This window comes from Tetrao urogallus, assembly GCF_951394365.1.
Source record: "Tetrao urogallus genome assembly, chromosome: 2".
Taxonomy (NCBI): Eukaryota; Metazoa; Chordata; class Aves; order Galliformes; family Phasianidae; genus Tetrao; species Tetrao urogallus.
In genome coordinates this window covers 79,314,113-79,326,931 of record NC_136814.1, presented here as the reverse complement: position 1 = coordinate 79,326,931, position 12,819 = coordinate 79,314,113, and the positions used below count along the sequence as shown (strand labels likewise).

General features: G+C 34.7%; 1 protein-coding gene across 5 annotated transcripts in view; it reads left to right on the top strand.

The window, feature by feature from the left end:
* The window catches only part of MYO6 (myosin VI), a gene marked incomplete at both ends in the record, with an annotated part of 73,343 nt that overhangs the window by 42,234 nt on the left and 18,290 nt on the right, over positions 1-12,819 (top strand). For all 5 annotated transcript variants that reach the window (XM_079550455.1, XM_079550459.1, XM_079550458.1 and 2 more), the window contains 9 exons: positions 991-1,086; positions 1,875-2,048; positions 5,640-5,678; positions 6,679-6,772; positions 8,008-8,138; positions 8,242-8,319; positions 9,212-9,341; positions 10,155-10,245; positions 12,397-12,547. In XM_079550455.1, the coding sequence (XP_079406581.1) occupies positions 991-1,086; positions 1,875-2,048; positions 5,640-5,678; positions 6,679-6,772; positions 8,008-8,138; positions 8,242-8,319; positions 9,212-9,341; positions 10,155-10,245; positions 12,397-12,547 (984 nt within the window). The remainder of the gene's footprint in view (positions 1-990; positions 1,087-1,874; positions 2,049-5,639; positions 5,679-6,678; positions 6,773-8,007; positions 8,139-8,241; positions 8,320-9,211; positions 9,342-10,154; positions 10,246-12,396; positions 12,548-12,819) is intronic.

Here is a 12,819-nt window from a genome sequence, read left to right as displayed (position 1 = left end):
CACTGCATGCAGATCTGTGTGCTTTTGTTAAGTACAAGTTTGGTTATTGTGTTTGTTGAAAAGTTCATAAAAGGCTTGTTAAGTCTTCTAGGAATTCTAATATCCTGTAGGAAGTAAAGCCATATTCTTCACTTATATTTCAGATTTGTTAGTGTGTAATGCATGACAAAGAAACAAAAATACATTTTAATTTAGATTTTTTTAATATCAGATTAGCTGTTTTGTTGTTCCTTTCCAAAATTGCTTGCTTGCTCTAGAGAATGTTTGATTTGCAAGAAATATCTATCACGCTTCAGTCATGAAAGTGAGTAACACACAAGGTGAAATTTGTTGTTGTTAATTCTTTAATGTACAGCACTCTGTGGAAGGTTTATGAAAATCTTTGCAACTTTGTACATAACTTCTGTTGAAATGCCAAAAAAAAAAAAAAAAAAAAAAAAGAAAAAAAAAAAAAAGAAAAAAGAAGGGGGGGAAATCCATGCTGAAAAATATGCAAGCAAAGGGAGCCAAAGAAAATTGCCAACCCTTTACTTTTCTTAAATTTCCTTCTTTAGCTTGTTTACTTAGATTCCCATGTAATGAAAAGTTCTTGTCAGTATGTGTATATACCTTTTAAAAGCATTTTAAGCTTCAGTCTAATCTTATTCATATGACAAGGCTGTTCATCAACTTGTCACCAGCTGCAAAATAATTGAAACAGAAATTGTTGGGGAAAGGCAAAAAGAAACTTGACTAGGTGCTCTTAGCAATCCTGATCACTTCTGTTTTGAATTTGAGGTCTCTGACTGTGTGAATGAGAATGAAAGCAGGTTTTTTTCAAATGTTTTTGTTTGAATAGAAATAATAGTGGCCCTCACAACTGTGCTGCAAGAAGCATCACTTTCAACATTTAGTGCTCCTGGCAAAATCATGATGATGTCTTAGCCATAAATTTTTCTTACTTTCTGGTGTAATTTGGTTCTTCTTTATAATTCAAATTCTTAATTCCAGATCCCTAGGAAGTCTAAACTGGCTGTTCACAGAAATATTAGAGATGATGAAGGCTTTATTATCCGGCATTTTGCAGGAGCAGTATGCTACGAGACGGTAATTTTACTTAAGCAAAAAGAAGTCAATTATTTCTGTTATGATTTCTAATACTCTGTGGTGTTTATTGGTTAAAAAAAGACAAGACAAGACAGTGACATTCTTTTCATCAGAAGGAAATTCACAAGTAGTTTGTTTAACATACATTTTAATTTCTCAAATGAAGGACTTGTGTTGACATATTTTGTATAGGAGCTACTTATAAATCTATAGGTAACAGTATGAAAATTAAATATGTTAATCTTTGATCTACTACAAATCTTATGTGAACAGAATTTTGCATCTGGAGGGGGGAATGTGCTATGTAATGTAGAAGTGCTTGACTGAAGTGTAACTTTTCAGTACATTACTTGTCCTTGTATTCAATGCCTGTTTATTCTATGCTAAAAGTCACGTGTCATACTTTTCCATTTCTTCTGGCAATAGAATTATTCATGTAAGAATATGAAATGTCTGAAGTTGTAATCCTCAGATGCCATCTGGATGGTTGTATGTTTTTATGATTAATCATCATACAAAAACATTGAAACATTCAATACTGAATTCTGAAATGTAATGTGTGAAAAAATAAGGGGTTAGGATAATGATTTGTTTCATGATTCCAGTAATATCCTTTTCTGTCTGTTTCATTACTTTGTGTATGCAGTTGAAAAGTTTGAAATAACATGAAAATACTTACCTGAAGTATTCTTCTTGACTTTTGAATGAAGCTTTGTTTTTTGTTAATTTTCCTTCAATCATTGGGGCAGCTAGACTAATTGCTGTTATTTCTTGGCTTTTCTTTTCAGACACAATTTGTGGAAAAAAATAATGATGCTTTGCATATGTCACTTGAATCTCTTATATGTGAATCCAAGGACAAGTTTGTTCGGCAGCTGTTTGAATCCAACACTAATAACAACAAAGATCCCAAACAAAAAGCTGGGAAACTTAGTTTCATCAGTGTGGGAAACAAGTTCAAGGTAATATAATATAGCATATAATCTGTTTTCTTGTAATGCATGCCATTTCTAAATTATCTGAAACAAGTAGAACCTAAGGATGGGAGAACTAGTGGTTACCTGGGATTCATACAGCAAAAAATTTGTTGAATACTCTTTTTTTTTTTTTCCCCCTACTGAAATATAAGAGAACAGTACATTCAAGTTTCTGTCAAAAAATATCTTTTACAATAGTTCTTACAGAGCTTTTGCAGTAATTCAGAAGTCAAGACTTTGCAAAGCCACATAGATCTTGGTCTAAATTTGAATTCAGTGGACTTCCAGGACTAGTAAATGTGGCAGAAGATGTTCCTCCATCCTGTCTTAATTGTGTAAGATGAATTGGCTGCAGTTTATTATCTTCAAAATTCAGTGCCTAACCTAACCACTGTTTTTCCTCTTAAAATATTGGTAGTCATGGTTTTCACAGAAATATGTTCATTGTGCTGAATGTTTCCTTTCTCGATACCTGAATCTGATGCTTCTCCTCATTTTCTCCTTTCTTCTGCTCATTGTAAAGCTGACCTTCATACCTTGTCTTCTCCAAATGTTTTCTGCATCCTTTTCTCATTCAGCATTTTATTTTAGCTGGACTATTCCAGCTCAGGATGTCTAGAAAGAGAACTATAGGGGAATTAAGAGAGGAAAAGCAGGCACAACCATGGGCCGCAGGTAACTTCTTCAATCTCATGGTTTTACTGTTGACAGAGCTGCTGCAATTTCAGCAAGGGCTCTTCTCAACATATCTGGGCCAGATCCAATGAAGGATTTACATGCCTTCAAATAAAGTGTTGCAACATTTTTTGTATGCTACCTAACTTAAGGCACTTAAAACCCCAAACCACATTCCTAGAGTCCTCCTGGTGAAAGCAGGTATCTTAGTCCAGAAACCTACAAGTAGAGTGGGGTCTTGCCAATAGCAAAAAAGTGTTTCTGCATTTCTGTTCCATGTTAAGGTTATGTACTGAGTTGGGACTGTGAGATAAATTCCTTTTTATATAATTGTATCCTGTGGCTTAGTTTTTAGAACTGTTCTTGAAGAATGCAGAAGCTGGAATAAAAGGAAGGATATGGTACTAGCACGTACTTTTTGTATAGCAACCATATTCTGCTTCAGATCTGTATTCAGTGTTTTATCTCAATACATTTCTTCTCTTTCACCAAGTTATTGGTCAGTCTAGCAGAGGGAATTCTCCTGAGATCCTTCTGGAGATGGGCTGTTACATAGACAAAAATAAAATTCTGGTGGAGCCAGTAAGTATAAGAGAGAGAGCTGGTTTATAAGGTAGTCATTTTGGTTTAAAACTTTAATATTGGGCATCCTGCTCTCTTGAATTTTGCTTTTATTATGTCCTTCTCCTTCTTATTACATTGCGATTAGAAGAATTAAACTACAGCAATTGATTTAATGTAAAATGCATGAGCAGAAGACAGAATGGAAAACAGAATTACCTGCAGATATGCCGCCTGCTAAGCAAGCCCTGCAACCGCATATCTTTTGATGTGAAGCTGAATTCATTGCTTTTTTTGTAATTGCATTTTCAAAATTAAAGCAACTGGGATCTTTGAGATAATTTCCACTTTCTTCCACCTCAGTTTTCAGTTCCTCTTGGATTTAGCATCCCACTTGCAGTAAATGTGGAAATGTGAAAGATACAGTTGTCCAAGAAAGGCTGAAATAAAACAGAGGCATTTTATAAGTTGGGCAACAATTGTGAAGGAAATTCTTGGATTGCATTTTGGATTTTCTCGTTCAGTTCTGCACATAGAACGTGACTAAAAGTCCTTTTTGGATCTGGCCCATCAATCTATAGTTCTTTCCGTGTTTCCAACTTCCATGGCATTTTGAATGTATGTGTTAATTTCAGTAATTCATTTACTGTTACCTTCCCAGACACAACATTTACTATTGATGAACACTAATAGCCTTGATAATTTCACGTTAGGTGTTGCCAAAATAAATTCTGTTATCTGAATAGAAATTGCATATTTGTAAGAACGAGAATTCATAGCCTGTCAGTATGTCAGCGAGTCTTGAATTCTTCTAAATACAACAATTTTTAGCTGATACAGGGACTTGTTTTTTACAAAGTACTTTGAACATCCCTTCCTTATAACTAATCAATTTTAATTCACAGAAACTAGTTGAGGAAATGATAATGAATTAGTTCATAAGACATGTACAATCTTTGGGATGATTTTATCTTAATGCATCAATGATGGATTAAATTGTGATAATTCAAAGAGCAGTTTTAGCAATATACCTTATTCATGTGATCATCAGTGAAATTTGCCTGAAAGAGGCTGTGGCTTATTTCTTGTGAAGTCATGGACTATAAGGAAGGGGTATTTTTCTTCAAACAGAACCGTACTTCTTAATGAAAAAAAATGTTACTCTCCAAAATCAAGAATTTCCAACTTAAGAAAACATAAAGATTGTATCCAGAGTAGATACGAAGAGTATGTGAGCACTGAGCAGGAGGTTATTGGTGTTTGTCATACCTCTTGTGAAACTCCTTGTCTTTCTAACTATATCCATGAAACATAAAAAGTCTTATCCACGGGAAGGAAGACTAACAGCTGTAGGTGATGCATATTGCTAAGACAAATGTGATTTCCTGGACTCAAGGTAATTGAAACATCAGGTTTTAAAAAAAAAAAAAAATCAGTCAAAAATCAGTTCCTTTCCTTTTTTTTGTGCCAGCATGGAAAATGAGGAATCTGTTGGGACGGTTAGAATTTTGTTTTACTTCAGCCTATGTACTTAACGTTTGCTAGTAAGCTAGAAAGGCTGATACAACAGTCATATATGTAGTAGAATAGACATACCCATATAATGAAAGTGTAACCATTTTTCTGATGTAGTTCTGGAATACTTAAGTCCCTACTAATTTATATTTAATAGTGATTGTTCCCCTTGGTATCCTGAGTATCTGGTGGTCCTGTACTCTTGCCTCCTGTTAATCACAATACAGCTTCAGTAAATGTAGTTAAAACTATTGACGACTACATTGTTGTCATCAATACAGAATTAAAAATGTGTAAGTTTGGAATTAAAATACATTATGCAGATTCATGTGTTGAAATAACTTTTGACTTAGATTCTCAAGCCAATATACCTTCGAAAAAAAGAAGAAAAAAGCAGAGCATATTTCATATCTGTTTTTTGTGTTATTTAACTACAAGTACTCGTTAAAGATGAAATCTGGGCTTTCACAAATTTTATTTTTTTTAATTATTGCTGTCAGTCTCATTTCCTTTATAACTTTATTACACAGACATTATTTCCTTTATTTTCCAACAAAAACTTGCACTTATTTATGACAATTATATTACAGTAAATAACTGGTGACACATGGAGGTGTTGTTCAATTAAACACAAGCAGTTTCTTCAGAACCATTCATGCACTCTTGCATGATTTTGTCTGTTAAAAAATGTGAATGTTTGATTTATCAGTTCTGTTTGGTTTACTAACAATACACATGCATGCAGTAATGCCATATCACTATTTTGTGCATATGTTTCTGTGGTTGTCATGGCAAGACAATTGAAATACCTGTTTTCTTTTACAGACTCAGTTAAATTTGCTTCTTGAGAAGCTTCACAGTACTGTAAGTATATACAGAGATGTAGGTCTATAATTTCTGAAACAAATTACCCATTGCCTCATGTAAATAAGGTAGTAGCTGTCCAGTGATAAATATAGTTTGCATTTACATGGCACCTTTAAAGTATCCTGCTCTGGAGGTGAGGAATATTATTTCATCAATATAATTTGCTTTCTTGAAAAAGCAAAAAGACCCAAAAATCATTTAAAAAAAAAAAAAAAAAAAAAAAAAAAAGATGTAGAATGGAAATTATACAACATAGGTAAAAAAATAAATAAATAAAACATTGAAACTACCTGAGCTGCAGTCCCCATTTTTCTCAGTTTCATTTCCCTCCATTGATGAATCATTTAATCATTGATGAATAATTTGCAAAATATTTAGAGATTTTTGTTTAGAAGATAGACAATAAATTATTACTTTCTGTCTCCAGACTGCATTAAAGCAATTATAACTAGAATGCCTTATTTCACTCTTCCTTAAAGAGAGAATGACTGTGAATGATCAGAGAAAGCAGTGGTCAAAATTATGGAGGTGGTACTTGTAGTTGTAAGAGCAGATGGGAACAATGTGCAGAAAGGGAGAGCAAAGGCATGAGCCTAAAGAAATTGTAAGAACTGAAAGTTTCGAGAAAGGAGGATCAGGTTCACCTGGCATGATTCCAGCGTCAGCAGAGTGGTAGCTTGTGATCTCTGGAAAACTGAGGTGTTTAGGTGATATTGCTGTGGAGAAGATAAGAAGTGCAGCAGAATCTGGGCTGCTACATCCTGAATTGTACTAGTGGTAAGAAAAGCAGTCAACTGAAAGCTCAAAAGTCTGTTACGTTAAGACTAAGGCTAGACAGTCAAAAAGATATGTGAGAGTAAAAGAATGTCAGAGTTTCTTTTTAGAAGACCATTATTTCATTTCTTTCCTTTCCACCACCCCCCAGTAATTCTTAAATGGCTAACTTATTTCAGGTTTCAAAATGTTAGATTTTGCTAACTTGTTGTTTTGATAACAGGGATCTAGCTTTATTCGCTGCATCAAACCTAATTTAAAGATGACAAGTCACCATTTTGAAGGAGGACAGATCCTCTCCCAGCTTCAGTGTTCAGGTAGCATTTCCCTCTGTTTATTAATTTGGACATTATAGATTGACCAAAATTTGAAATATGTGAGATGAAATCTCTATTTCCTCGCTTTATAGTTGATTTCTAGAAGGAGCTTGTTTATAACCACATGAACAGATATTTAGATGTGCTGCAATTTGTTCTTTTTTTGTCAATAACATCCAGAAGAAATTGATCTTAGCAGCTGTAACGTCTGATCTTTGTAAGGAAAGTCACTCCAGTGTCCATCAACTGTTTTTTCCATTGATTTTAATTAGCTTTCCCAAGGATTATTTAGGAATTAAAAGTGCTGGTATTGCTGTTCTCCGTAGGGTGGTTTTTCACAAAAGTACTTTCAATATTTATTTTTCCTCTTTTCTGTATTTTTGTATATATAGTGGCTTGAGTTCAATTTTTTTTTTGTCTTTCTGAAGTTGAGATGTTTCCAGGTTCTGCAACTGGTATTTTGACTAGCCCATGTGTTACCAGCACAAAAGCTTAACAATTTTTCAGCAGTTAGCATTCCACGTACAGTATTCATCAGTGGATTTATTCAGGTTAATAACACTTGTCAGAAAAAAAAACCAAAAAACTCTCTTCTCCTACCATAACAATTGCAGTTTTTTACAACAGCCTTACAAGTCCATTTTTCCATGTATGTGTTCATGTAAATTCCATTGCTAGAATTATGAAGCAGTGGACAAAACCTGGTATAGCCTGTGCTGCTTGAAGTGATTTGGAGCTTTTTTTCACTTTGTGTCTATGCTTTACTGATGCTCTAGGTAGGTACAGCTAAAATGTAGTAACAGGATTTGGATCATTAAAACTGCATCTTACCAGCTGATAACTAGTAATGCAAGAGCACAAAATGTTCTTGCACAGCATTTGCATTTTACGCTGTATCTGTACCACATCTCAAAAATATCATTTGTGTGCTAAAAATAAAAGCCTGGTTGGGCGTCATTTCTTTCTTTCTTAAAAAATGAATTATAAAATACCAAGTCTGCTAAAAAGGAAGAATGACCAGGAAAAAAATAATGCTCTCTATGACAGGATGTTGCTTACATCTCAGATAGGGAGAGGTTGTTCAGACCCTACTCACATGTTCAGTGTTAACTTCTTGTGAATGATTGTATGTCAGAGGCTAAATTGAGTCCCAGCTGAAATTTTTGTTTGTGTCTCTGAACAGTCTCTCAGTTTTACTGATGCTCACTTTTGTGCACGTGTTTCTATGCATTTAGGAATGGTGTCTGTTCTGGATTTGATGCAAGGTGGTTTCCCTTCACGAGCTTCATTTCATGAGCTATATAATATGTACAAGAAATATTTACCTGAAAAATTGGCGCGACTGGATCCCAGACTCTTTTGCAAGGTAAGAGAGAAATTAATTCTTCTTTGCTATTACTTAAGATTGAAAATATACTGTTGTGTTATCTTGAAGGAGGCAAGATATCAACCTGTTTGCTGTTTTTCAGGCACTATTTAAAGCTTTGGGACTGAATGAAATTGATTACAAATTTGGGTTAACCAAGGTGTTTTTTAGACCTGGCAAGGTAAGGTTTCTCTTGTACTACTTGGATATGAATTGTAGAATAATTTGGATTGGAAGAGAGGAACTTCTAGAGGTGGTGTTATTCAGTGCCCTGCTGAAAGCTTGACCAACTGAAATAAGTTTGCCGAGGGTTGTTCATAAATACTATTCATAAATCTGTTCAAAAAAATCAGCACTAATGTTACTAGAAGTTGATTTCATAGTATCGTTGCTAATGCTGCTGTATTCCTGAAGCAATGATTATATGCCACACGTTGCCCAGATGCTGTACCAGTCACTTAAGATTATTTTGTTGAATATTTAAAGAGGAAATCAGAGCAAATGAATAATATTTTCTACTAAAATCATTGTAGATGAGATATTCTGAGCATTGCTGTTTCTGTGCAGAGAAAGAAGTAGAAAGCTATTGTAAATAGAAAGGAAAAACTATTGTAGTCCTAGAAGAATGCCCTTATTGTCTGATAAATGTTAAAAAGTAGAAGAGCAGGACTTTCAGAAAAGATTGACTTTAGTTGGACTCATACAAAAATTAAAAACTGGGAAGTGCTTTCCCCACATTACAGAGTTACAGGTGTCTTGTAGATGTGGAAGGTCAGAGTAAGTATTCAGGAAGTGGATAAACAAATTATTTTTTAAAAATTAAGCAATAAATATTTTTAATGATGATTAATTAATACATTATGCAAAATGCAGTTTAGCATATGAATTAAAAACAAAGCAGTACTTATTCCTGTTGTCGTTAAAGATGCCAGACATGCACACTCTTGAATTAATTGATAGCTAATATAATGGTGATGTTAAAAATATGTTACCGTTTGAACTCAACGTGCTCTTTAGTAATAATATGTAACACTCTCTGTTTTCCTCATTTGTAAAACTGGTTTTGTATTTAGTTTGCAGAGTTTGATCAGATAATGAAGTCTGATCCGGATCACTTAGCAGAGCTAGTTAAAAGAGTGAATCACTGGCTCATCTGCAGTCGCTGGAAAAAAGTTCAATGGTGTTCTCTCTCAGTGATTAAACGTATGTATTTTATGTTGAACTAAAGTATTTGTTGAAAATACAGCAAAGCAATTATAACCTCCATTAAATGTGGCCAAGAGCATGTATGGCAGGTGCTTCTGTACTGAGGTCTGACTAATTTGCTTTCAAGGCTGATGAGATTTTGTATTCTACGTGCTGGGGACATATAAGGGCTTCAAGCAAAGGTTTGTAAAAGTAGTGGTGGGTTGCATCCTCTAATATCTGGTATCTGATATGCTTGGGTGCTCACTAATGTATGGGCAAACACCTGGCTCAGAAGTAGCTAGCAGTCACAGGACTTGTGGAGGAAGAGACTTCTATATCAGCTGGAAAGAGCAATAGCTGTACTCCCAGCTGACAACCTGGAAGGCACCTGCATAAAGGTTACCTCTAGACAAAAGCTGCAGGCTTGGAAGCACTGACATGCATAATGGAGCAAACATCTCCTCTTGTGCAAATACTGTCAATAAAGCAAGTAAGTGCCCAGCACTATTGATAGATAGTTTGTAAGTGCTTGGCCTGCTCAGCTTCTGGTGAGGAGTAGAACTAAAGCAGTGAGAAATAAAGAGTGGTGGTGGTAGTGATTTTATTTGGGGATTTTTTTTCCTTTTATGCTGAATTATTACTGTGGGAGCCCTTATGGGGCTCCTCATTCAGGATTGTGAATTTTGTTGTCTGCCGTGTTTTATGTATTTGACCTGGCTCTCAAAGTACACGTAGTCTACATACTGTAGCTACAAGTATATGAGGAATATAGGAGTTGTGTTAAATTATTTAAACCATTGAGACTCAGTATCTCTTGTGTGTTTACAGTGAAAAATAAGATAAAATACCGAGCTAGTGCCTGCATCAAAATACAAAAGACTATTCGTATGTGGCTTTGCAAGAGAAAACACAAACCACGGTAAGAGGATATTCCTGGGTTGAAGAAAACGGATACTTTAATACTTTTTTATGAATGTAAAAAAGAGATTGTTGTGGTTTAACCCAGCAAGTAGCTAAGCACCACACATTCATTTGCCCACTCCACAATCCCAGTGGAATGGAGGAGAGAATTGGGGAAAACAACAAAGAGGGATTCATGAGTTGAGATAAAAACTATTTACTGAGACAGAAAATGAAGAAGGGAAAAATAACAGTTCATATATAAAAATATGTGTATATATATATATATATATATATGTAATATGTATGTATACACACACACACATATTTTTTTTACGAAGTAGAATGCACAATGCAATTGCTCACCGCCTGCTGATTAATGTCCAGCCAGCTCTTGAGCAGCAGCTGTCCTCCAAGCCAATTCCCCTCAATTTTTAAACATTTATTTTTTCATGATGTTATATGATATAGAATATCCTTTTGGCCGGATTAGATCAACTGTCCTGGTTCTGTCCCCTCTCAGCTCCTTATGCCTCCAAGTTCCCCGCACTAGCAGGACATTACCAAAAGCTGAAAAACTGAAGTGACCTTGGCTTTCTTCAGCACTGCTCAGCAACAATTAACACACTGGTGTGTTACCAACATTGCTTTTTTCCCTATACCAAAACACAGCATCGTACCAGACACTGTGAAGAAAATTAACAGTGTCCCAACTGAAACGAGTACAGAGGTGTACTATACATGACTAACTGTATCTGAAGCCCTAGAATGACGCCAAGTATGACGGAAGACTCTGAGAGATGCTCTGTTCTACCTGTCTTTGTCAAGGATGAATAGCCTAAGTGACTTCATAGCCAAAATCAGGAATGAGAAAGACTTCATTTTTTTTGTAATGAGGCCCTGTCACAGCTGCCCAGAGAAGCAGATGGGTGCCCCATCTCTGGAGGCACTCAAGGCCAGGTTGGATGTGGCCCTGGGCAGCCTGACCTGGTGGGTGCTGTCATTGTCTATTACAGGGGGTTGGAACTAGATGGTGTTTAGAGGACCCTTCCAACTCAAGCCATATTATGGCTGTATGATTCTGTAAATCTGAGGATTTCGTAAGAGATATTTGTTTGGTTCTGTTCATAAAATCCTTTCATGGAAGTGTAATTATTGGGAGTACTTAGTTAAGTCTCTCTAACTGCAATTTAAACTCATGAATTTTTGCCCTTTACTCATAAATACCTTCCTTTATAGGTATATATATATGTATATCCATAGGTATAGGTGTGCATATATATATATATATATATATATATATCCATAAACATATATATGTTTATCATAATAATTGTGTTCTATTCTGCCTCTGCTTTAAATCAAACAATTTCATTAGCTGTAATCTGATTGCATGGAGTATTGATGGGGGAAAAAAAAAAGTAGTCATTAAGCATTGCTGACACCTTTTTCTCTTTGATAGAGATCTGGCTCTCTGTTCTTTATTAGTGGATTTCCTATAAAATATTTTTTCTACATCCTTTGAAAATTATGTTTCATTTTGGTCCTTGGCATTTCTGATTTCAGTGACTTCTAAGAAGACTGTGTCTGCAGAGTGGTAACTTGTATCTAGTGTCTTTAGTATTGCTTCTTTAAGAAGCTGCAAAATATCCTGGATTCCCTGACCAGATTCGGTCCTGTTTTTATCTTGACTAATCCCTATAGCTCTGTAAATGGCACAACTCACATTTTTTAACTCCACTGAAAATTTTCAAATGGTGATGATTCTAATGGTTTCTTATTTGGAAAAAAAAAAAAAAAAAGAAAAAAAAAAAAGAAAAAAAAGAAAAAAAAAAGAAAAACGAAGAAGAAACCCAACAATGGAACAAATAAACAAACAAAAACAAAAAACCCAACCACTGATTCTTGCAATAAAAAAAAAAATCAATTTTCCCATATGCTTACAGACCTGGTCACTGATAATTGGAATTAATGGTGATAGTTAGTAAAACTATCTAACTCCTTTGCTGTTCAGTTAGTTCATGTTAATAATGTTGCATTTCAAGGTGGTGTGCTCTATCTGAAAGCATAACTTTTCTTCCTGTTTACCTCTTTAATGTTGAATGGTAGTGGTAGTTTTAGAAATACAGACTTGTGAAAACATCTCAAATAAGCTGCCTTACTTTCACAGCATTGATGGTCTGATAAAGGTCCGTACGCTGAAAAAGAGACTTGATAAGTTTAATGAAGTAGTAAGTGCTCTGAAAGAGGGGAAGGCAGAGACAAGCAAGCAGATCAAGGAGCTGGAGTATTCAATTGATGCTTCAATGACCAAAATTAAGGTATGATATTTATCAGGAAAATAGAAATCTTCTGAGAACTTAATTTAAAAGGTCAAAGTATTCAATTTTTTACAGGAAAGGCATTTAAATGTAGAAATATCTTTTTTTCAGGGACAGTAAAAACTACTAAATCCTGTTTAAATTATTTATGAATGTTACTGAAGTAATTGTGGATTTTATCACAGTTATCTGTTTCAAAATCTCCACTGGAAAATTTAAAGTATGAATTTATGTTGATCTTGTGAGATGGGTGTTGTTAGTAATTTATGTAT